General features: G+C 39.4%; 2 protein-coding genes across 4 annotated transcripts in view; one reads left to right on the top strand and one right to left on the bottom strand.

Annotated features, from left to right (window-relative positions):
• Positions 1-14,503, bottom strand: part of RSF1 (remodeling and spacing factor 1) — a 154,910-nt gene extending 140,407 nt beyond the window's left edge. Inside the window, exon 1 of the mRNA XM_015103086.4 lies at positions 14,021-14,503. Within this exon, the coding sequence (XP_014958572.2) occupies positions 14,021-14,207 (187 nt within the window). The 5' untranslated portion in view covers positions 14,208-14,503. The remainder of the gene's footprint in view (positions 1-14,020) is intronic.
• A 112-nt stretch (positions 14,504-14,615) lies between these two features.
• AAMDC (adipogenesis associated Mth938 domain containing) overlaps positions 14,616-24,677 on the top strand; it is a 29,412-nt gene continuing 19,350 nt past the window's right edge. For 2 of the 3 annotated variants that reach the window (XM_004019433.5, XM_042238291.1), the window contains exons 1-2: positions 14,669-14,730; positions 22,038-22,187. In XM_004019433.5, coding sequence (XP_004019482.1) covers positions 22,056-22,187 — 132 coding nt within the window. In that variant the 5' untranslated portion in view covers positions 14,669-14,730; positions 22,038-22,055. Of the gene's footprint in view, positions 14,731-22,037; positions 22,188-24,677 lie in introns of all 3 variants that reach the window. The other variant, XM_012101710.5, reaches the window with a different exon arrangement.

The following is a 24,677-nucleotide window of genomic DNA, read 5'->3' as shown; positions in this document are numbered from 1 at the left end:
CATGCGTTGGAGAAGGAAATGGCAACCCACTCCAGTGTTCTTGCCTGGAGAATCCCAGGGATGGGGGAGCCTGGTGGGCTGCCATCTATGGGGTCGCAGGGAGTCGGACACCACTGAAGCAACTTAGCAAGCAACAACAAAAGAATGAATGTAAGAGGGAAAATGTGGGAATCAAAACCAGTGGTGAGTAAACAAACTACTAAAACATACAGTCTAATTTAAATAATTGTTGAGAAACATAAATGAATGAATGACAATATGGAACTAAAATCCCAGGTAATTAAAACACGGCAGCTTGGTTGTGGGACTGAAAGGCATGGTCAGGGAGGAAGCCTGTTAAGCTTTTTTACATTGCTCGAGTTATTAAAGCAAGTTACAGTGTTCAAGTATCAACCATAGAGAGAATGGAAAAAAACTCCCAACATTAATTTCCTTAGATACAATAATTTACATTATTGATAATTCTAGCTTAAGAAGTATTTATAATGTCTTCAAGAGGTAACATTTTGTCTTTCAAGATGATAGCGCCATCCTTCACTAACTAAATGGTGTGAGACCAGACTCAAGTAATAATACAGGTTTGAATTACCACATGGTGTCTAACAGTATGTGTAAAAGTTGAAGAAAGATCACTCCTAAAATGGAATGCAACTTAAAATTTCTGTAAAAGAATCTTTCAAGATTAATCAAGAATTACTCATCAACTATAAACACAAAAGATACATTTACTGAAGTACTTCTCATCTATATAATGGACTCAACACACACTACATATTTAATATATCTATTTATTTAGAACAGCATTTCAATTTATTTGAAGTTCCAGCTGCTTATTTGTGGGGAGGGGGGAACAAAATGTCTAACAACTAACAGATCTTTACTCAGCAGAACCCAGTAATCACTAATATTACAGCAAAACGTTTCTGCAAATGAAAATGACAGACTCGGTTAGAGAAAGCTTTACTTACAAGAGAATACAACTGGGCAGCAATGCCAAGACAGTTTAATAAAGCTAATTTTAATTATTTTAAGTACGTAAATAAGGCATTCTATAAAATGTCCTTAACAAAATGTTAAATATATATTTAACATATATACAGCAACTTCAATATATCACAAAAAAGAGCTATAAAGTAAGTTATACTGCCATAATCTGTTTATTCCAGAACAAGCTTTTAGTAGCTATAAAATTAACATGGCTAGTTCTTCAAATAGTGCTCACATACAAAGTCTGAATTTTTTAAAATAGGGAATCACACCATCCCCACATATGCTGTTGGCTTTTTTCGCCATTTCTTTCCTCAATAATGAAACTATCAATTACCCACTCAGAAACCTAGGAATCATACTAAACACTTTTTAGTCATACGAAAGATCTTTTTGAGTTTCCCTTTCTTTTGGTGGCTCAGAGGGTAAAGTGTCTGCTTGCCATGGAGACCTGGGTTCAATCCCCAGGTCAGGAAGAGCCCCTGGAGAAGGAAATGGCAACCATTCCAATACTCTTGCCTGGACAATTACATGGACAGAAGAGCCTAGTAGGCTACAGGCTGTAGGATCTCAAGGAGATCTCAAGGATCTCTTTTTAGTTGAAGACCTTTTACAATAATCTGATTAAATTCTTATCAATTCTATGTGCAAAATCTTACTCCTATCTGGCCTTTCTTCTCACTCCCCACAGCCACTGCCCCAACCAGTATCAATAATATTCTCTAGCTGATTTTCCTACTCTCAAGCCTCCACACTGCCTTTCAACAACTTAACAAATTTTAGTTTTACAAGTAAGAATTTCGAGTTACCCCTGGTGAAGATGATATAAAATTATTCTGAGAAAAAAGACTAAAAATTTTTTTAAGTAAATAGCAAAAGAGAGATGACTTTTCCCTGGGATGTCTTCAGAAAAGAAGAAAAAGTGGATTTTTGAACTATACTCTGAAGATTTCTATAAACATTAATAAGCTTAGAAGACAGAGGTTAATACAAGCTTCACCATGCACTTACAACCTTGTACAATCATATATCCTAAGAAAAGAACTGAGAGATTACACAAAGATTTTCCATCTCAGGCTTCTAAAGTACTATTATAAAACCCAAGACAGGGACTTTCCTGGAGGTCCAGGGACTCTGTGCTCTCACTGCCAGGGGCCCAGGCTCAATCCTTGGTTGGAAAACTAAACCCCTACAAGCAAAAGATGAAAAACAAATAATAATAAAACTCAAGATGGAGAGAACCTGGCAGGAAACCTGGAAAGAAGGAAGCAGGGAGGGAGGAAGGAATGGAGGAAGAGAGGAAGAAAGAAAAAGGTAAAAAAAGGAAGAATGGAAACAAGTGGATAGAGGGGCATTCAGCAGTACAGTGGACCCTGGAACAACAGGGGTTTGAACTGCATGAGTCCACTTACACAATATATTTTTTTCACCACATTACTATACCATCTACAGATGGTTTTAACGATATGTGATCGGTTGAATTCGCCAACATGGAATTCCACACAGAGACGGCTGGTCAGCCGTGAAGTTACATGCGGACTTTCCACCACATTGAGGGTTCAGTTCAGTTCAGTCGCTCAGTCGTGTCCAATTCTTTGTGACCCCATGAATCACAGCATGCCAGGCCTCCCTGTCCATCACCAACTCCTGGAGTTCACTCAAACTCACGTCCATTGAGTCGGTGATGCCATCCAGCCGTCTCATCCTCTGTTGTCCCCTTGTGGGCTTCCCTAAATCCCTTGTATGTCATTCAAGAGTCAATTATACCTATCCACATAAGCAATCGGAGAAGGCAATGGCACCCCATTCCAGTACTCTTGCCTGGAGAATCCCATGGACGGAGGAGCCTGGTAGGCTGCAGTCCATGTGATCGCAGAGTTGGACACGACTGAGCGACTTCACTTTCAATTTTCACTTTCAAACAAAGCATTGGAGAAGGAAATGGCAACCCACTCCAGTGTTCTTGCCTTGAGAAGCCCAGGAATGGGGGAGCCTGGTGGGCTGCCGTCTATGGGGTCGCACAGAGTCAGACATGACTGAAGCGACTCAGCAGCAGCAGCAGCATATAAGCAATACCCAAAATGAAAAGGAGAGTTACACTATGACAAATCTCTAGCAAGCAAAGAAAAAGAAAAACTAAAAGTACATCAAAAGAGTCATCATTACTTACTTGACATACATGACATTTACTCATTCAACCAACATTTGAGCACCTACTATATGCTAAGTGTTATGTTACAAACAAGTGAATAATGTGAGAACAAAGTGAATAGAGCAAAATTAATTCTTTATGGATACTAAGTCACTGACATCTTGCCTTTATTTCATGCACTTTTTTCACTTAAAAAAAAAAATACTTGTAAGGAGCTTATAACTCAAGTCCCATTGTGATTTTCTCACATGTTAGAAGTTCCTCAACCACAAATCTTTTGGAAAGCTAATGACTAAAGTTTCTTAGATACACCATATTACTTCACACTTTCAAGCCTCTTCCCATGCTGTTTACTATCTGGAATGCTTTTCCATCTCCTATTCAATCATCCAAATTTTCATAACTATGGTGATGCTATGATATTTCCGGCAAAGTAGGGTATTTGCACTTTTATATTATCAAAGTACCTCCTCCCTTATGGCAGCTATGTATGTAACTGTTTGCATTTCTAGATTCACGAAAACATGACTATGAAAACAAATACACGCTATCTACAAGAGACAATCTGTAGAGTCAAAGACACAAGGAGGTTAAAAAAAATGAACAAGTATGTATTCTCTGAGAAGCAGTAACAAAAGACAGCGAGAGAGGCAATATTAATACCAGACAAAATAGACTTTACGACAAAATTTGAAGCAAAGTACCAGGACAAATAGGTGAGGACAGACATTCCTTTATTACACATTAGTATCATTGAGGCTATGGGATTTCCCTGGCAGTTCAGTGGTTAAGACTCTGGGAGTTCACTGCCAACGGACTGATTCAATCCCTAGTTGGGGAACTGAGATACATGTACCACCAATACAAGAAAGAAAAGAAAAAAGAATCATTGATGCTAGAACCCCAGTCCTCAGAGACTAATTTTACTGGCATGCGGTAATGTCCAGGCATCGGTATTTTTCAAAATAATCCACCCCCCCCAAAATTCCCCAGATGATTCTAATAGGCAGCCAGAAATGGTTAATTAACTCACCTAATTATAATATACCACTGAGCTAGAAGGAAAAAAATAAGATCCCTTCTTTATTTAGGGTAAACGGAAGTTGTAGCAGTAGGGGAATCCACCCTGAAGGCTTTTGATGATTTGCTTACAGCTACAGGAGATGGAATCTTAATTTTAAAAGATTCAAGAAGAGAAGTAGAGTTGACCCCTGAACAATACGGGGTTTAGGGACACTGACCTTCCACACAGTTAAAAACCTGAGTGTAAATTATAATGATCCCTCCATATCCACAGAGTTTCCCAGGTGGCACAGTGGTATACAATCCACCTGCCAGTGCAAGAGACACAAGAGATGCAGGTTCGAGCCCTGGGTCAGGAAGACCCCTGGGAGAAGCAAATGGCAATCCACTCCAGTGTTCTTGCCTGGAGAACCTCATGGACTGAGGAGCCTGCGGGCTATGGTCCACAGGGTCACACAGAGTCAGACACAACTGCGAACGTACATGCATGCTCCACATCCACGATGCCTCCATATCTGCAGTTCTACATCCACAGATTCAACCAGTCCTGTATCACGCAGTATGGTAGTATTTACTACTGAAAAAAATCCCCATGTAAGTGGACCCACACAATTCAAGCTCATGTTGCTCAAAGGTCAGATGTATCTCTAAAGCTATTAAGCAATTGTCTTATTTATCATTGTCTTAAGCAATGATTAATAGATGTTCAAGACATAAATTCATGTTCAGGGCAATCAACTGTCATTTATAAATTTGTATTTCTTTACTTTTAATTTATTTCAGTAACCCATTAAAATACAACTTTTATAATAATGTTCACACTAATAAATTGGAACTTTTCAAAATAAAAAAGTATAAATGAGTAGGAAACCATTGATATAATCTGACTCAGAAGCCTAAGTGTGAACACTCAGACCACAACCATGATACTAAAGATGACATTATAATCCTAAGGTTCTACCTGAGTGGACAGTACAGTATTCAATAACTAGAGCTTTGAAGCCGGATTTACCCATTTTTAAATTCCCACGGCACCATAAACTATCTTTGTACCAAATTTTTCTCCAACTCCTAATGCTGTGTGACTTCAGACACGTTACTGCTTCAGGCAAGTGTTACAGTAATTGCTCTTAAGACTCAGTTGCTTTATCTATAATGCAAAAGTAGCAATATAACAGCAATATACAGTTGTTATAAGGATTAAACAATCTTGGCAGAAAGCCTGATTCAACAATAAGTTTGAATAACTATAACATTATTACTAAAGACATTTTACGTATAAAATTATGGTAAAGATGCATACTCCAAAGCCCCTTTTGTTTGTTTTTTTTTATAATTTAACTTTGTTTCTATAAAAGACACGAATGAAGAATATAATTAAGGTTGAAAGGGAGGTCCAAAATATGGGAAAATAGGCAAGAAAAAGGATGACACATAGATATCATGGTGAATCAAATCAGATAAATGTTAAGAAAAGAAGATAAGCCACAAAATGAAAAGGCCATCAAGGCAGAAAGCAAGACAAGGACAAACCAGTTGATCACAGTCAAAATTTATAGAACAAAAATTCTCTAAAATGAGGAATATTATAGAATGTCTGGATTCACATGCCAGCCCAAGATAGTACTACTGGAGATGGTTCCTTTATGATTCTAATAAAGTAAAGCTTGATAAGACTTCCATGGGAGTATAAATTAAGCTCCATTATATTTCTGATTAGACAAAGTTCTTCAATGTGTTACAATCTTGCTATATCCCCAAACTCCAAACAAAAAAAAGCAGGTTACAATTTGGAATAATTCATTCTAATTTTTTTCCCTAAAAGACTTCTAACATTTAAACAGTGAGGAAATGGTACATATTTATTTGCAGAACTAACTGTGAGGATGCTTGGGACAAAAGGATCAGGAAAAATATTAAAGTAAATTTCCTGATATATCCAGAATTTCAAATGCCAAAGTTTTACAACCGATACTCTGTTAATTTCCCTGTAAAATACTGATTCTCAAGACACATAAAATCACCCACTAGTAAGTAGGCTATTTTCCAGTATGTTCTCCCCAACCCTCTGTGCTCTAAGTAACCTAAGTAAATCTTTTAAGCTCTACCTTCAGTCAATACATACTTTCCCATCTAAGAACATGGCATCATTGTTCACCCAAGTTTATCCTCACCAAGATCTGGGACTCTACCTCCAAATCAGATCTTAAATCAGTACATTTGAACTTTGAAGTCAGTGTTAACAGCAATATTGTAACAATTCAAAGCCCTACTGCCAATCAGTATGTCACTCGGCCTCTGTCCCAGCCTTGCCTGAGGATAATTAGACCAAGGAAGCCATGGCTATCCTTGAGTTAAAGAATTTAATTCAATGTAATGTCTTCATCAACCTGTTAACTGAAAAGCTTTTAATATTTATTTGGCTGCACCCGGTCTTAGTTCAGCACACAGGATTTTTAGTTGCAGCATGCAAACTCTTAGTTGTGACCTGTGGAAATCTAGTTTCCTGACCAGGACCCACTCCCAACCTCACCAGGCTCCGCCGTCCCTGGGATTCTCCAGGCAAGAACACTGGAATGGGTTGCCATTTCCTTCTCCAATGCATGAAAGTGAAAAGTGAAAGTGAAGTCGCTCAGTCGTGTCCGACTCTTAGCCACCCCACAGACTGCAGCCCACCAGGCTCCTCCACCCATGGGATTTTCCAGGCAAGAGTACTGGAGTGGGGTGCCATTGCCTTCTCCGACATATATCACTACATTGTTATAATTTATTTTTTTCCTGCAGTGAGAACTTTTGAGATGTACTCTCTTAGCAAGCTGCAAACATATAAAACAGTATTATTAACTATAGTTACCATCCTATACATTATATCTCCATAATTTATTTTATAACTGGAATTTTATACCTTTTGACTACTTTCATCCATTTCACTTCTGGCATAAGACTATTTTTAAATAATTTTTTGTGATTACTGAAGACATACATAATTAGTATTGAAAATGAAATCTGGAAAAATGTAAGACACAAAGAAAAATAAAAACCTATTAATCACACCATCCAGAAAATTATTAAGATAAAATCGTACATATAGAAGAAAAAAAAAGCATAGAGATAGGATAAATACAAAACTAAGCAAATTAAGCAAGCTTAACAAACTTCACTAAAAATATGAATTATTTCAGCATATACAGTATACTTGCCTATATAATAACTTAAAAAAAAAATCACTGCTTCATTGTCTATCTTTGGTGCTAAACTGTGAGCTCCATAAGAACAAGGATCTTATCTATTTTGCTCCTTAATGTATCACGTGTGTGCAGTACATCTGGCACACAGTACATAATCAATTGACAATTGTTGAAAGAATCTATAATCCTTTTTTTTAATGAGGCTCCAGATTATTCTCTCAAGCAATAGATATTTCAAAAATTCTAAAATTAAAAGTAGAAAACACATTGATACCCTTTGTAACAGGATCTGCCACAAAAGTAAAAACAGAAAACAAAATAAAATGAAAAATACTCAGACACAGCATGTTAAGACTATTAAAAAAAATTATGACTATAACCACCAAGGATAGAGCCAAAGAAATTTTAAATCCAGGAACACACATAAATACCTTTCTTGAATACATGATTCATGTTAACATGTACTTTGGGTCTGAATTGTTCCAACTTTTCCACACCTTATGAGGCTGTACCTCTCACCATAAAGTTATCAGAGATAATTTCAGTCTATTAACTTATAGACTAGAATTCATAGACTACTAACTTCAGTTGATAAAATCCCACAGAAAAAAAGTAAGTATTTGAATGGTGAGAGTAACTCAATCTCAGTTTTGCTACTTACTTCTTACTAGATTAGAAAATCCTTAAAAGAAGGGTACAGGACTTCCCTGATGGTCCAGTGGTTGGGAGTCCATCCGCCAACACAGAGGACATGGGTTCAATCCCTGGTCCAGGAGGACTTATGCTGTGGAGCAGCTGGGCTCGTGCACCCTAACTGCTGAGCTGGAACTCTAGAGCCCATGAGCTACAACAGTTGAGCCCACACTCCGGATGACTGAAGCCTGATACGCCCAGAGCCTGTGCTCCACAAGAAGAGAAGCCACCACAATGGGAAGCCCGCACACCAGCAGACCCTGCACACTACAACTAGAGAAAGCCCGCACACAGCAACAAAAACAGTCAGCCAAAAATAAAATAAATAAATGTTTTAAAAAGGAAAGGTTTACTGTATTGTTTTTCTCTCTGGCTTACTTCACTCTGTATAATCGGCTCCAGTTTCATCCATCTCATCAGAACTGATTCAAATGTATTCTTTTTAATGGCTGAGTAATACTCCACGTGTATATGTACCACAGCTTTCTTACCCATTCATCTGCTGATGGACATCTAGGTTGTTTCCATATATGGAATTTAGAAAGAGGGCAATGATGACCCTGTATGCTGATAGCAAAAAAGACAAAGATGTGTATAGCGGACTTTTGGACTCAGAGGGAGAGGGAGAGGGTGGGATGATTTGGGAGAATGGCATTGAAACATGTATACTATCATGTAAGAATCGAATCGCCAGTCTATGTCCGATGAAGGATACAGCATGCTTGGGGCTGGTGCACGGGGATGACCCAGAGGGATGTTATGGGGAGGGAAGTGGGAGGGGGTTCATGTTTGGGAACGCATGTATACCCGTGGTGGATTCATGTCAATGTATGGCAAAATCAATACAGTATTGTAAAGTAAAATAAAGTAAAAATAAAAATTAAAAAAAAAAAAGATAGCATGGAGGTGAGTTGAATTTAAGGGAGGATAGTACACAGGTCGGACACGACTGAGCGACTTTACTTTTACTTTTCACTTTCATGCACTGGAGAAGGAAATGGCAACCCACTCCAGTATCCCAGGGGAAAAAAAAATAATTAAAAATAAATAAAATAAAAAGGAAAGGTTTAATTTTTTTCTTTAAATCACCATAGGGAATTCCCTAGTCCAATGGTTAGGACTCTGCTCTCATCGGCAAGTACTTGGGTTCAAACCCTGGTCTGAAAACTAAAATCCCACAAGCTGAGTGGCCAAAAAAAAAGAGGGTATTTTTAAAAATAAATAATCACCATAATGATTACTGTAATTAAAATATAGCAAATATTCACTATACATATAAGGAAAAGAAGTAGCTAATAAATGCTTGTCTTCCTTACTGAGAATTTAACAACACAGATAAATTTCAAGGCAAACTTCTTAGTAATTAAAACAACAAGAAAGTCAGTTTTCATTAACAGGCCCAACTTAGCCAGAAAATTCCTTCTGTCCCTAGTACCTCCAGTTGTGGGACAAGGCCAACAACCTCCCTCCAATCCTTTGTAACTTTTGACAACCACAACTCTATGATATAACAAAAATGATGAAGAAGAAATACTTTTCTCTCTTTCCTTCTAATAAATGTGTAAAGAACATCTCTTCTTTCAAAGGCAGAAGAGCTGAAACTGGACATTTCAACCAGATAAGGCTCTGGTTCCAGCAATGCTACCACCAACAATCTACCACTGTGGATCCATGCAACTTCTGGCACATGCACCTGGTAAGATCTTTTGCTCAAAGTAACAACTGGTAACTCCAATTACAGTAAAGTCATCTTTCTAATTTATGAGTGAACCTAAAAACTACTGTCACACAATTCAGTTATCACTAACAGAGGAGAACATATTAAGTTACAGTCACAACGCTAGTTAAAACAAAAAAGTATATCCTTTTATAAATACTTGACATTTTGAACACAAGAGTTCAAAGTTCAAATCATTAAAAAACTCAAAATACAAATCAAACCTAAAATTGCTCTAAAAATTAAAATTTAAAAACTCCAACAAGCCAAAAACCTAATGATTCAACTTATTTAGTACTATACAATAACTCAGTCAACCATATCCATACACAGATTAGGGGACTGTTATTAGATAAATATAACTTCTCAATCAGTACCCATACTAAGACTACCTTTAAAAGATGGAAAAGTGTATTTTCCTCTTGAAGAAAGTCCTCTGGAGAAGAGGGAATATACTGGGGAGCTTTGGATGTTGGTAATTCCACAAAGTCAATGTCAACTTTTATTTATATTCATACGTCCTGATCAACCACCACTCATCAAGAGGATGCTGGTGAAGTCCATACAGAGCACAGAACTGGGAGGGCTACATTAGACGGAGAACTGGGAGGGCTACAGTGTCAGCTGGCACACCCTTTTCCTATTCTAATTAATATCACTATGAAATCTAAATAAGATTCTAGCAAAAACTATATAAGCTTGGGCACTGAACAGCTGAATCAAGCTCTTGAACCTTAGTTTCTATACTTGCCAAATGGGAATAACAGTACCAACCTCAGAGTGTAGCTGTAAGGAATAAGGAGATGTTTGTACACAATTACTGCTCGGTAAGTGGTAGCTATTATTATATCCTTAAGACTAAAAAAGTAGTTTATAAAACCAAATTTGGGACTTCCCTGGTAGTCTAGTGGCTGAAACTCTGCACCCCCAATTTAAGGGGCCTGGGTTCGATCCCTGGTCAGGGAATTAGATCCCAAATGCCACTAAAAATCCCTCATGCCACAATGAAGAGTGAAGATTCTGCATGCCACAACTAAGACCCAGTGTGCCAAATAAATAAATATTTTTTAAATAAAATAAAAAGTAATAATTGACACTGTAGGGGACAAAGGAAGCATTCTAAGCTGAAGCCATAATGTCAAAATAAGACTTAAAAACTTCAGGGAAAGATCATAAAGTGCCTAAACAAGGACAATATAGAGAAATGGTCTTCTCCAAAGATGATGTGGTGTCAACATACCTACCACAATAAATGACTAGGCGAAAAGTATTTAACGGGCAACTCAGAAGAGTACACTTTACAAACTTTTTAAGGTATAATCACACCAGGAAAAACCAAGTTTTCTACAATAGGATTCTTTCAACCGCACTAAGACCTGCCTTTTAAGAATAGTAAAATGTATACAGAGCAAAACTCCTTTGTTAATAACAAAGACTATCCCCCAAGAGCACAAAAGCTCAACATTACACTGTGCTTAAAGTCCTTTCTCACGACATGCTAAAAATTAATATTTTCAGTCCAAATGCACTTTTGTATGTTACCTCATAAATACCTTTAATAAAATTTGTTAACACAACAGTATTTTGGGGATTCCCTGGGGTTCAAGTGGTTAGAACTTGGCACTTTGACTACAGTGCCCAGGTTCAATCCCTGGTAGGGGAAAGAGAATACATACAGAGTGTAGTAGGGCAAAAAAAATAAATAAATAAAATAATAATATATACACATATATATATAAGTACTTGGTTTATGTTAGGACTTTTGAAACATTTCATTTGATCCTCAGATATTACCTCTATTTCCTCAAGAAACCAGGTCCACAGAAATTAAGTAATTTGTCCCACAAACTACATATTAATATTACACTATTCAAGAGGCTGATTCAGCTGTCCTGAGATAATCAGCAAAACATTTAGTTCAACTATATCCAATGTCTTTTAACTCTTTCTAGTACACCACAACTCCAAGACTCAGTCCAAACATTCTTAGTTGGAACAGTATTATCAATTATTACAAGTAGGTTAACCATCACCAAAGACCTGAAAGTCTCCTCCCTGCACAGCATTTCACCTGCAGACTTCATTTGCCAAGTATCTTGAACTGATTATTATTCTTAGATCAACTGATGACAAAATCTATTATCATAGTTGAAACTACCAACAATAATGCATGGCTGAACCCACTGGTATATTCTTCTGGCACGCATTATTTCTCATTTTTTACTTAGCTAGTCACCCACTGTTCAATACTAGCTAGAAAGTAACATGAAGTATTAGACTGACCCTGATATTTTTTTTCTTGTTTCTAATAGCCAAATGCAGAGGCCAAAACACTTATAAGGAATGGAGAGTCAAGCAATCTTATATACCACCCAAAACAGAGTGTCATGACATAAAGTTTATGCCTGCATTTCAACTTGGTTGAAATATCATATATTCCAAAAACAAGTTACCAGCAATCCCTTTCCTCAAATTCCCACATTTTTCTTATAGATACATTACCATCATTTCCCAAGATATCCTAAAAGTAACTTACAAGGCATATGTCCTTCAAAATGACTATTTCCATAAAAAATATAAATACCATCAAATTGTAACTACTATATTGGGGAGTTTAACTTTTCAAGAAATTCTGCAGGAAGCTTTATATAATGTAACCTTTTATTTGCCAGAGCTTTTTAATGGTAGAGGAGATTTGGGCAGGTAAGGAGAGATATATGCCTGTACCATAATTGCTGTATTCATGTGAGTCTTTGGTAGCCATAACATAATTTACTCTCTAGGTAATATTTTGGACAACTTCACATTTGGGCTCTTCCTAGCAATGTAAATATATTCTATTAACAGAAACTTCATTCCCATGGAGAATTGAAAACACCCTGATTTACTGAAAAGGAAATAGCTATCTGTTTCGCACAATACCCAGTCCACACTGTGGCCACCTAATACGGACAAAAAGGGGGAAAAGGACCTATTTGGACAACGTTTCTTCTTCAGCCAAGGGCTGTTCCCAGATAAAGACAATGCTCAGAGTACAACAACAACAAAAAACCTTTCCCTGAAAAAGAGAGGACAGATCGGGAATAAACAGGGAGTGAGTGTAAGCGCTCAGTGAGGGCTGGAGGCAGCAGGCGAGGCGCGGAGATGCTCCAGCGAAAAGAACCACCAGCAGCAAGCAGCAGCAGGAAGTTTCAATGGGGCCGGGCAGAGCATGCGCCCTGCACCCGCGCGGTGGCCTTATGTGGAAGGAGCACCACTTGCGAACACCAATAATAGACCGGCGGCACCAGAGAGAGAAACATGAGCAACAAGCACCTTCTTCAACTGTTTCCCCCTCCGTCTGAGCCCCTCCTCCATCCTACATACTAAACACCCCACCCTACCCTTCAAATGGGAGGGCGACTTCTTCTTCCCCTAAGCCTTACTGCCAGGATGAAGGGGGAAGGGACTGGAAAAGTGGAGAGATGCTTTTCTATTATTTGCGGGGGGAGGCAGGGAGGAGGAGAAAAACTATGGGGGAGGAGAAATTAACCCTCTGCCCACCAAAGCGGGGAAGCAAAACCGACTTCACCACCACCACCCCGCAAAGTGAGAATGGAAGAGGACCCCTTCCTATGAAGGAGCAGCAAACCTCCAGACTCCCGAAGAAGGAGTTTTGGGGGTTAAACCGACCCTGGAGGGGAAGGGAAAGGAGACCGGAGCCGACTCTCTCTCGGGGGAGTTCCCACTAGAGGGAGGGAGGGAGATGAAGTGTCCTCTGGCCCCCGCCCACCCAGGTGGAGGGAGAGAAAGGGGAGCCCGGAGAAGACGAGCCCAGCCTCCCCCGAGATAGTAGGGAGGATGGTGGGAGGAGGGGAGGGAGCGAGGGAGGGGTAGAGAAAAGCGCAAAGCTGGCCGGAACCTGCGCTCCCCTTCCTCCGCCACCGAGAGGGAGAAGGGGAGAGGGACCCGGCCCCCACCGCGGGGTAGCAGCCCCCGGTGCGGCCGATCAGCACAATGACCCCCCTCATCCCCCGCGCCCAGACCTAGACGACGACGCCCCCACCTCTGCTGGGCGCCGGGCGGAGTTGGCCCTACGGGGCCTCCGCCCCGCCTCCCCACTGCCCGAGACCCCCGGGGGCTGGGCGGAGGAGACCGGCCGCGCGGAACTGCGCCTCAGCGGGAGGACAGAGCCGCGGAGGCCCGGGGTGTCTGTGGGGAGCAGAGAGAAGGAGCAAACCAGGGCCGCTTCCCGCCGGGCGTTCGGGCCCCCTCGCTTACCTTCTCCGTTGCCGACGTCCGGCGGCGGAGCTTGCAGCACCCGCTCGAGCTCCGGGAACGGCAACTCAGGCAGGTCGAGCAGCGGCCCGTAGCGCTCCAAGAAAGAGCAGACTACGGCGAAGTTGGGACACGAACCCGGGCAGCCTGGAGGAGCCATCGCCGCCGCCGCTGCCGCCGCCGCCGCCATTTTGAACTGGAGGATGGAGGAGGAGGAGGCGATGGGGGGGTAAGGGGAGTTGGGGTGCCGAGGAACAGCAGGGCAACCTTTCAGACGACAGGAGGCGCTAGCAAGTGGGCGCCCCTGCGGATCCGGGCGTCTCAGGCACGGCGCCGCGATCCCACAATACAACGGCGGCTCAGAGCAGTCGAGAACCCAGTCAGACGGAGGAAAGAGAGGCGCTCCGTGGCTTTCACTTTCCGCCCTCTTCCCGCTCCTCCCACTTCGGGCTTGCCACTGCCTCGTGTGACAGGGGGAATGAAAACAAGGGCTGCGGGGCAGGGAGGCGGGGCTGGAAGCTCGGGAGGCGGGACTTTGTGGGCAATGACCAACAGACATGAAGGGGCGGGGCTTCGCTTGCTGCCTGGCCGAAACATTCTTTTCCGGGCGGGGCGAGTCGGGGTGGGGAGAGCGTCTAGCGGAGACCGCCTGAGCAAAGGTGAGAGGTAAAGCACGGAGCGGTTTGAGATCGCCGCTCCTCGGAGGGTGTCGGGTAAGTTTCGGGGGGCCACTCCTGGAACTGAAACTGGCCACCAGATGGTCGGGGAAGTTGAGGAGAGTGAATAAGAAGGAGAAAAAGAGCAGAATAGAAAAAAATAAAAGCGATTCTGAGGAAAAATTGGAGAGGGGAGAAGTAGAGAGGTGTCCTGAGTTGGGGATTGGGATGGAACCTTTGTAATGAAGGGGTCTCTGTGAAGTTTGCTGAGGTACAAGTACTGCACCTGCTTGAAAGCATTGTCGGAGAACTGGGGGACGAGGGCCTGACGGAACGAGAATCTGCCGGGATCTCCAGTCTGAGGAGTTGGGGCCGTGTTAGGAAATCCGGGGTTTGAAGGGACCAGGCTCTTCTCAGGGAGCAAAGTTTGAGAGGATTGGGCCCTCCTGAGTTTGCCAGGGTGGGAGGGCGAGGGGCCCTGTTAAGGACTGAGATCTTAGGGACCAATCTCTGTAGCGGAACCAAGATCGAGGGTGGACTAGGACTGCCCTGAGTGCACACCTGGTAGGAAATTTGTAGCAAGGGCAAAATGTTTGTTAGAAGACAGAGTTCTGCTTCGTTGGGAGTAGTGAGCACTCTCCCACAAAGAATCTCAGAAAATCCATCAGTAATGCAAACCAGAATGTGCAGCTTGGGATATAATGTGCATTATGTTTAAGAGTCTGGACTTGGAGTTCAGGAAGACTTGAGTCCTAACAGAACCGCTTCACGACATTGGGGAAGATTTTTTCATTTCTTTGAAAATCTGACATGGGGGGGCCGGTGATGATAGTACCTACATCGTAAGATTTTACTATATAATTCACAATAAATTGATTAGCACAATGCCCTGGCACATTGTGAGTAGAAGTCGCTCAGTCGTGTCCGACTCTTTGCGACCCCATGGACTATACAGTCCAGGGAATTCTCAAGACCAGAATATTGGAGTGGGTAGCCATGTCCTTCTCCAGGGGATCTTCCAATCCAGGGATCCAGCCGGGGTCTCCTGCATTGCAAACAGGTTCTTTACCAACTGAGCTACCAGGGAAGGCCCTGGCACATTGTAAATACTTTAAAAATATTAGTTGCTACTATTGAAGAAAATCCCTAAAATTTAGGTTGAATTCAATTGTTTGTAATTGATAGTTTACTACTTTGAGCAAAAAATTTCAGTGTGCATTTAAAATTTATATAGTATCTACTTAATAAAATAATTTCAAAATATAAATCACAAGACAATTTATAATTAAAAGCAAATAAAGAAATATATGGCATAACTCAATGGACATGAGTTTGAGCCACATTCCAGGAGATAGTGAAGGACAGAGAAGCCTGGCCTGCTGTAGTCCATGGGGTCACAAACAGTCAGACATGATTGAGCAACTGAACAACAACAAAAATATATAGGCAAATAATTATATTGGGAACAGAGAAAATGATTACTACATTAAAAATTAAATTTTGTTCCGCATTTCCAGGTAAAAAAGGGAAAAACCATAATGTTCTATGTCAGACTATTAACTAAGGAAAGAATTCTCATTTATCAAGAGAAAAAAATTCTATATTATAAGAGGAATTTATTAACTAGAATACTGATTCTTAATCCTGAATAATATATAAACCCTTTTTAAAAGAAAAAAATGTTCTTTTAAAATTTAAATACTCTTGAGAATTCCAGTTTAAGAAGTACTGATTAAATAAAGTCTACACAACAATGTGATTGTACTTCATGCCATTGAACTATGTGCTTAAAAATGGCTAAAATGGTAAGTTTTATGTTATATATATTTTGCCACAATAAAAAAGTTTTTTTTTGAAGTCTCACTTAAAGAATATTTCTATGATGATGAATTATACTAGCAAAAAAGAAGTTTTAATTTAATGTGTGGTAAAATGTTATAAACAACACCAAAATGAAACAACTAAACTAAAACATATATTGTACAACACAGGGAATACAGCCAGTATTTTATAGTGAATTTAAATGTAGTATAACTGTTAAAAACTGTGAATCACTGTGTTGTGCACCCAAAACATATAAAACTCTATATCAACTATACCTCAATTAAAAAAAAAAACTAAACTAAAATATATTGGTAGAACTCTCAAACTCCCAAGAGATACTGTAGACCTGGGCTCCTGAACTCATCAGTTTTGCAAAGATACAAAAATCTTCATAAGATCATAACTTAATTGACTTTAAATGAAAGGCAGGTATACAATATTAAATAAAACTGTATCTTTATGAATGAATTTTGATGGGGTAAAAACCTTCAAACCAAAAGAAACACTTAGTTATATCATTTAATAATACTACCCCTGCCTCTTTCTATTTCTTCACTTTCAGCTTTTCCAAAACCTCACCTGCTCTCTCTAGGGATTGTAAAAAATAACTCAGAAAAAAACACAGCTTTATCTAATTTTTTCTTTTCTCAGTGCTGATACTGTTACTCAAGTGAGGGGCAGCTGATAAATAAGGTTAGAGTTTCTGCCTTTTCTAATCAAGATTGGCATTAGAACAAAGTTCTTGGGCATCAAAATTTATGTCCACCCAAAAGATAAGAGATGTTTTATTACAAAGCAAGGTTTAGGTCAGATGTTCACTGTCTATTCTTAGAAAAAAAATAAATAAGCACCCATAATGACACATCGCTTCTTTTCTTGGGCCAAAAGAATTTGTGGGTTACGGGGAAAAGAAAAAACAAACCTTAGTTTTTCATTCAGAATTAATGACTAGTTTATTCAAAATACCAAAAAGAAACAACAAATGCTCATTAGAAGAATGGTTAAGTAAATTGTGATATAGTCTTTGAAAAGACTACTGCTCAGACTGATACACACTGATGCCTATTACAACATTCATGAATCCCAGAAGCATTTTGAATGAAAGAAGAAAGACACAAGAGTAGGTACTTACAATTTCATCAACATGAAGGTCTAACTAATATGTGAGAATAGCAATTAAAAGCTACTTTTGATCTTAGAAGGGAATTGATTAGAAGGGAGCAGAAGGGAAATTTCGAGGTACATTTGGTATCATGTTTGGCAAGTTTATACATTTGTGAGAATCTTTGAACTCAATAATATCTGCACTTAATTGAATATGCTTTAATTTTAAAATTTAATGACTTAGCCTTCAATTTTCTCAAATTGCATTGATATGAATCTGCCTTGTAACAGAATAATTTACACATATTTCTGTCTCCTCAACATACTATCTTTGCATTTGTTGCACATTTTGTTTTAACAGATATTATAAGCCTGGCAAATGTATATTGAGGTGAATTGGATTCGATCATGCAGCCAGTTTGGGAATTCCTAGTTAGTGATGAACAAATTTACTTAGTGAAAGTCACTTAGTCATGTCCGACTCTTTGCAACCTCATGGACTTTACAGTCCATGGAATTCTCCAGGCTAAAATACTGGAATGGGTAGCCTTTCCCTTCTCCAGGGGATCTTAGGTTTAAAACTCACTTTTAAAACAATACTTTTAGAAGTATGTGTTATATGTAATGAAAAAGCCAGTGTTAACAGACATAAGAATCTTATGTTCTTCAAAATAGTTTCTTAGGAAGTTATATGAAAATAAGAAGTAATATAAACAAGTTTTAATCCAGCCATTTTCTGGTTCTTTCTCTTAATGATAACTGACTTCTCTGTTGCATAGAATTCTATTCATTGAAGAATCACTTTTGGAAGTGTCTTACCATCTTTTTTCTTAACAATTAGCATCTATTCTTATTTCTTAAAAGCATGGCTGATATTGATAAATTATTTCTCAGATAAAATAATTATTTTTACTGAAAGAGAAATTATTTTGGCTTTTTTGTAGAAATGTGTAAGTTGGTCCTAATGTTAATATGGAAGTACAAGGAACCCAGAACATCCTAAACAGTTTTTTAAATGATCAACAGAGTTGAAAGTTTCACCCTTCCTGGTTTCAAAGAAAAAGAGAAAATTTTATAGTTAATTGTACATCTTCTCTCTTTAGTGTAATATTAATTGTTCATAAATTGTTTATAAACTTATGTCTTCCTCCCATAAAACCAAAAACTGTGTGTTTATGTCCTTTGTTATGTAATACATTAAAAATGGATTTGTAGTTATTAATATTAGGTAGAAATGTCACTTGTTATTATCTTTATTTGGAGATTAAATACAGTTTAAGGACAGGTATATAGGTACCAAATTAACAAGGGGTAGACATGGTTAGCACTTCCCTAGTGGCTCAGACAGAAAAGCATCTGCCCACAATCTGGGAGACCTGGGTTCAATCCCTGGGTTGGGAAGATCTCTTGGAGAAGAAAATGGCAACCCACTCCAGTATTCTTGCCTGGAAAATCCCATGGACAGAGGAGGCTGGTAGGCTACAGTCCATACGGTTGCAAAGAGTCAGATACGACAGCGACTTCACACTCACACTCAGATGTGGTTACTTTTTTGTGTCAGTCTGGCTAGGCTATAGTACTCAGTTAATCCGATCAAACACTAATCTAGGTGCTGCTATGAGCGAAAAGCAAAGGAGAAAAGGAAAGATATAAGCACCTGAATGCAGAGTTCCAAAGAATAGCAAGGAGAGATAAGAAAGCCTTCCTCAGCAATCAATGCAAAGAAATAGAGAAAAACAACAAAATGGGAAAGACTAGAGCTCTCTTCAAGAAAATTAGAGATACCAAGGGAACATTGCATGCAAAAGATGGGCTCGATAAAGGACAGAAATGGTATGGACCTAACAGAAGCAGAAGATATTAAGAAGTGACAAGAATACACAAAAGAACTGTACAAAAAAGATCTTCACGATCCAGATAATCATGATGGTGTAATCACTCACCTAGAGCCAGACATCCTGGAATGTGAAGTCAAGTGGGCCTTAGAAAGCATCACTACGAACAAAGCTAGTGGAGGTGATGGAATTCCAGTTGAGCTACTGAAAGAGAAGATCAGCCCTGGGATTTCTTTGGAAGGAATGATGCTAAAGCTGAAACTCTAGTACTTTGGCCACCTCATGCGAAGAGTTGACTCATTGGAAAAGACTCTGATGCTGGGAGGGATTGGGGGTAGGAGGAGAAGGGGACGACAGAGGATGAGATGGCTGGATGGCATCACCGACTCGATGGACAAGAGTTTGGGTGAACTCCAGGAGTTGGTGATGGACAGGGAGGCCTGGTGTGCTGCAATTCATGGGGTCACAAAGAGTCAGACATGACTGAGTGACTGAACTGAACTGATGAAGGTGTTTTTGTGATCTAGTCAACATTCACAGTTAATTGACTTTTAAATAAAGAAGATGATCCTCAGCACTTTTGGAAGCCCTCATTCAATTAGTTGAAAGACCTTAAAAGGAAAAGTGAGGTTTCCTTGAGGAAGAAGTAACACGTCAATACTGCAGTGACAATTTCTGCCTAAGAGTCAGCAACCTGCCAACCTGCCCCCACAACTGCATAAGCCACTTCTGTGAAATAAATGTGTTAATATATATGGTCTACTGGTTCTGTTTCTCTGGAGAACCCTGAGTGATACAAGCCCCTTTTAGTTACTGTACTTATCAATGCTAAATGATTCCTTTTTGAAATGTCTCTTTATTGAGAAATTCTATATTCATTGAGTCATTGTCATCATAATTTTTAAAACATTATATTAGTTTTTAAGTATAGTGATCCAGTGTTTTCACAAATTATACTCCACTAACAGTTACTATAAGACAATGGCTATAATTCCCTGTGCTATGGAAAGTCTGAATTTGGATTCTTCCCCTACACTGTTGTTCTTAGTTTATTTGTTTCTGTGTAGTCACTAGCCTAAACTAAATCTGGAATTCTGTCTCCCATGGAATGTGTAGCCACTGAAATCTATATTAAGGGATTTTCTTTCTGTTTTTCTTGTTTTCTTTTTTTTCTTCTTTTCTTTCTTTTTTTTCCTTTTTCTTTTTTTTTCTTTTGGTCATGCCATGCGGCTTGTGGGAACTCCATGACTAGGGACTGAACCTTGGGCCCCAACGGTGAAAGTGCCAAGCCCTAACTACTGGACCACCAGGGAATTCCCCTTGTTTTCATTTTTAAGCTTGGCTTCCTAGGGGTCTCCTCTGCCTATATAACATAGTGTCCAGCCAAAGATTAATCAAAGATTGTGTTCAAACATCTCAAGCCAATAAGAGTTACCCTCTCTACTGATCCCATCAGTATGTGCTGGGGAGTACATTCAGTGTTCAGGCCGTTTTCATTTCCTTCCTGGTTCTCATATTCTTCTGAGTCCTCCAGAGCCCCATTACCTCTTCACTTTGTATGTTCTGTAGGCTCCATTAGCCCAGACGTTTCCGTGATTTAGGCCTATTCGTGTCTTTGATGCATATGCTCACAGCCTTTGTTCCACTCTGGATACTAGAAAGCCTATCCAGCACCCTTGGCTGTATCATCTCTGGGAATTCCTTTTCAGTCCTGGCCTACTCTGACAATCCAGTTGTTTGCTCTAAATAGGCTCACAATAATGAAGAAGCAGAGCCACCTGCCATCCATGTTTATTTGCCATTGAGATCACCAGGTTAACAGATTATGCTCTGAATCAAGTAAGCCTCCTCTGCCTTAGCAGCAAGACTTGGTTTTCATGCCTTGTCCCAGTCAAGTTGAACCTCTGTGCCAACAGAACTGATGTAGGGGTATGAGTGTAATCCCAGGCAAGAACAACAAAATATCTCACTGTTCTTATCTGAAATTCACTAGTTTTCACGAATACACATTTCTTCAGTTTGAAGTATATTTCTGGAGTGCCAAATCATTATTTTGACAGTTTTGTCCAGCTCTATACTTGCTTTGGGGGAAAGGACTTGTCAACCTCCTCATTACATCATGCTGAAGTAAATCTTCACCTTTAATTTTATTTAATTACTTTTTAATTTTTTGGCTGCACAGTATGGTATGTGGGATTTTAGTTCCCTGACCAAGGATCAAACCCATGCCCCATGAATTGGGAGTGTGGAGTCTTAACCACAGGACCACCAAGGAAGTCCATTCACCTTTAATTTTATCTTTCAAGAAATATCCTGAGAATTCCCTCCAGAGTCTGAGAAGTAATTGTAGTATCTAGTTTCCATGGTTGGATGAGTCAGGATCCCAAGAATAACATTTCACTTTTTAGGCCTTTACAGAAGAAGTGACAACTACATAAATGAGAGAGATCCTTCTAAACTCATGGAGGACCAGGGCTTACTATATTTTATATATAGCATTATATTTTAAAATATATTGTATTTATAGTATAGCTCCAGTATTTTGGAGCTGTTTCAAACTTACTTTAAAACTGATTAATTATATTTTTCCTTTAATTTCAGAGTTCAGTTAAGTTCCTTATGTCATCCCCTGAAATTGCTTCGCTCTCATGGGGGCAAATGAAAGTACAAGGCTCTACAAAAATCTATAAGGACTGCAAAGTGTGGCCAGGGGGAAGTCGGGATTGGGATTGGAGAGAAACAGGAACTGAGGTAAGCTATTAGTGTCTGGTTGAAACTGTAAGTCTGGCCAAGTAATTTCCAAACTCCTAAGCCTTAATGACCAAGTTCCAAGTGAAAAGTAACTATTTCTTTCATTCTCTCCCTCTTTCTTTCTCTCTCGATACAATACACATACCATTAAACTCACCATTAAACTTTTAAAATATGGAATACAATTGACTTTTTTCCATAACTTTGCACCGTAACTACCATTACTAACTCTAGGACATATCTATCATCCCAAAGGAAAGCTCATAACCATTAGCAGTCATTCCCCTTTCTTCCCTCTCTCCAGCTCCTGACAACTACTACTTTCTGTTTCTATAGATGTGCATATCCTAGACATTTCAAATAAACAAATTCATTCAGTTCTCTTAAGTACAACCTAGGACTGGAAATTCTAGGTCATATGGTAACTCTGATTCACCTTTTGAGGAACTGCTTCCCAAATTAACTGTACCATTTTACACTATAGATGTTAGGAAAGTATGATGGTTTCAATTTTTCTAAGTCCCTCCTCACCAACATTTACTCTTATTTGCTTGGCTTTGCTTTTATTATACCATCCTAGTTAATGTGAAATGTTATCTCATTGTGATTTGAAGTTGCATTTACATTATACTTCCTCCAGTATTCTCAGTGTACCATGATCAAAATAGTCTCCATCCTGTGAGTGGAGGTTGGTTAAATGAAGGGAACCCTCAACTCACCCTCCACACTGACATGGGACTTGGCTTCAGCAATAGATAGTTGCAGGCAGTATCAGAAGCACTGATATCCTGATTCTTCCAGGAAGAAGGTCTTATAGCTGGTAGCAGAGACAAGGAATAGCCCGTGGCTGCAGCAGACTGAAGTGAGTTTCCACCTCAATGGACTAGGAGGAGGGAGGCAGGTAGCAGTGTTTCTTAAAGTATCAGATTCTCACCTTTCCTACTAAATATTTCTATTTTTTTCTTAAATACTTATTTCTTAATTTGTTCTTTCTTCTTTGGGCCTTCCCAAAGTCTTTTTAAAAAAAATATTTATATATTTATTTGGCTGTGCAGGATCTTGGTTGTAGGAACTCTTAGTTGTAGCATGTGGGATCTAGTTCCCTGAGCAGGTATTGAACCCAGGGCTTCCTGCATTGGGGCAGAGTCTTAGCCACCAGACCACCAGGGAAGCCCCTTTCCATAGTATTTGAATGATTGGGGTTAAAACAAATTCTTTTTAGGTTATGTTTTTTGGTTTGTTTGTTTTAATCATTTTAAGTGCGGGTAGTGGACAGGAGCCTGGTGGGCTGCCATCTATGGGGTCGCACAGAGTCGGACATGACTGAAGTGACTTAGCAGCAGCAGTGGAGCTCCTCGTGCTCTAATGATGGAAGTTGAGCCTTCCATTTTGAAGGATGGTTTTGCTGGATATACAGTTTGTGGTTGACAGTGTTTTTCTTACAACACTTTGAAAACATCATTCTACTTTTTTTGATGTTACTGGTTACTAATGAGAAATCAAATTTTATTCTTATTAATGTTTCCTTGGACTCAACAAGTCACTTCTCTCTTGCTGCTTTCAAAATTCTCTTTAGCTGTTGACAGCTTGACTATGATACATCTATCAATACATGTGGATCTCTTTTGAGTTTATTCTGCTTGGAATGTATGGAACTTCTTAAATGTGTAGATTGTTATACATTTGGGAAATTTTCACCAGTTACTTCTTCAAAAATATTCCTTCTATCTCTCATCCTCTGTGAAAACTGTTAGGGGTATGTTGTGGGGGCTTTTTGTGTGTTTTTGGTAGAGGTTTTTGGTGTCCTACAGGTCTCTGAGGCTCTGTTCATTGTTTTCATTCATTTTTCTGTCCCTTTTTGCAGATTGAATCATCTCAATTTACGTATCTTTCAGTTTTGCTGATTTTTGCCTACAGTTATGCCCCTTTAGTGTAATTTTCATTTCAATATTGTACTTTCAGCTCCAGAATTTCCTTTAAAAATAATTTCTATCTCTTTATTGTTATTCTCCAGTTAGATACATTCTTACACTATCCTTTAATGCTCTAGATATGGTTTCCTGAAACAATGACAGAAGTTTCCTTATATGCTTGAAACCAATAAGTGTTTTACTTTGGGTTAAGGGGCTCTGTATGCAATTTGGGATATGCAGTCAACATTCAGCCAAGACACTTTAAAACTCTGTTTGATCCTTGCTTATGAAGACTCTCAGAGTTATGACCTTAGGGCCTTCTCAGGTCATTTCTGGGCATATGCACAACCCCGGACATGTGTATGGCCTTTTCAATACCAAGGTTCATATCTGAGCTGTTCAAAGCCTCTTATAAACATCTCATTTTTTATTCTTTTCATGTTAGTTTTTTAGAACCTCTCACTTGCCCTGTTGTCTACTACCTCAGGCAGCTGCTACTGCTGCTGCTGCTGCTAAATCGCTTCAGTCGTGTCCGAATCTGTGTGACCCCATAGACGGCAGCCCACCAGGCTCCCCC

Source organism: Ovis aries, chromosome 21, assembly GCF_016772045.2.
Source record: "Ovis aries strain OAR_USU_Benz2616 breed Rambouillet chromosome 21, ARS-UI_Ramb_v3.0, whole genome shotgun sequence".
NCBI lineage: Eukaryota > Metazoa > Chordata > Mammalia > Artiodactyla > Bovidae > Ovis > Ovis aries.
This window is presented reverse-complemented; position numbering and strand designations above follow the sequence as displayed.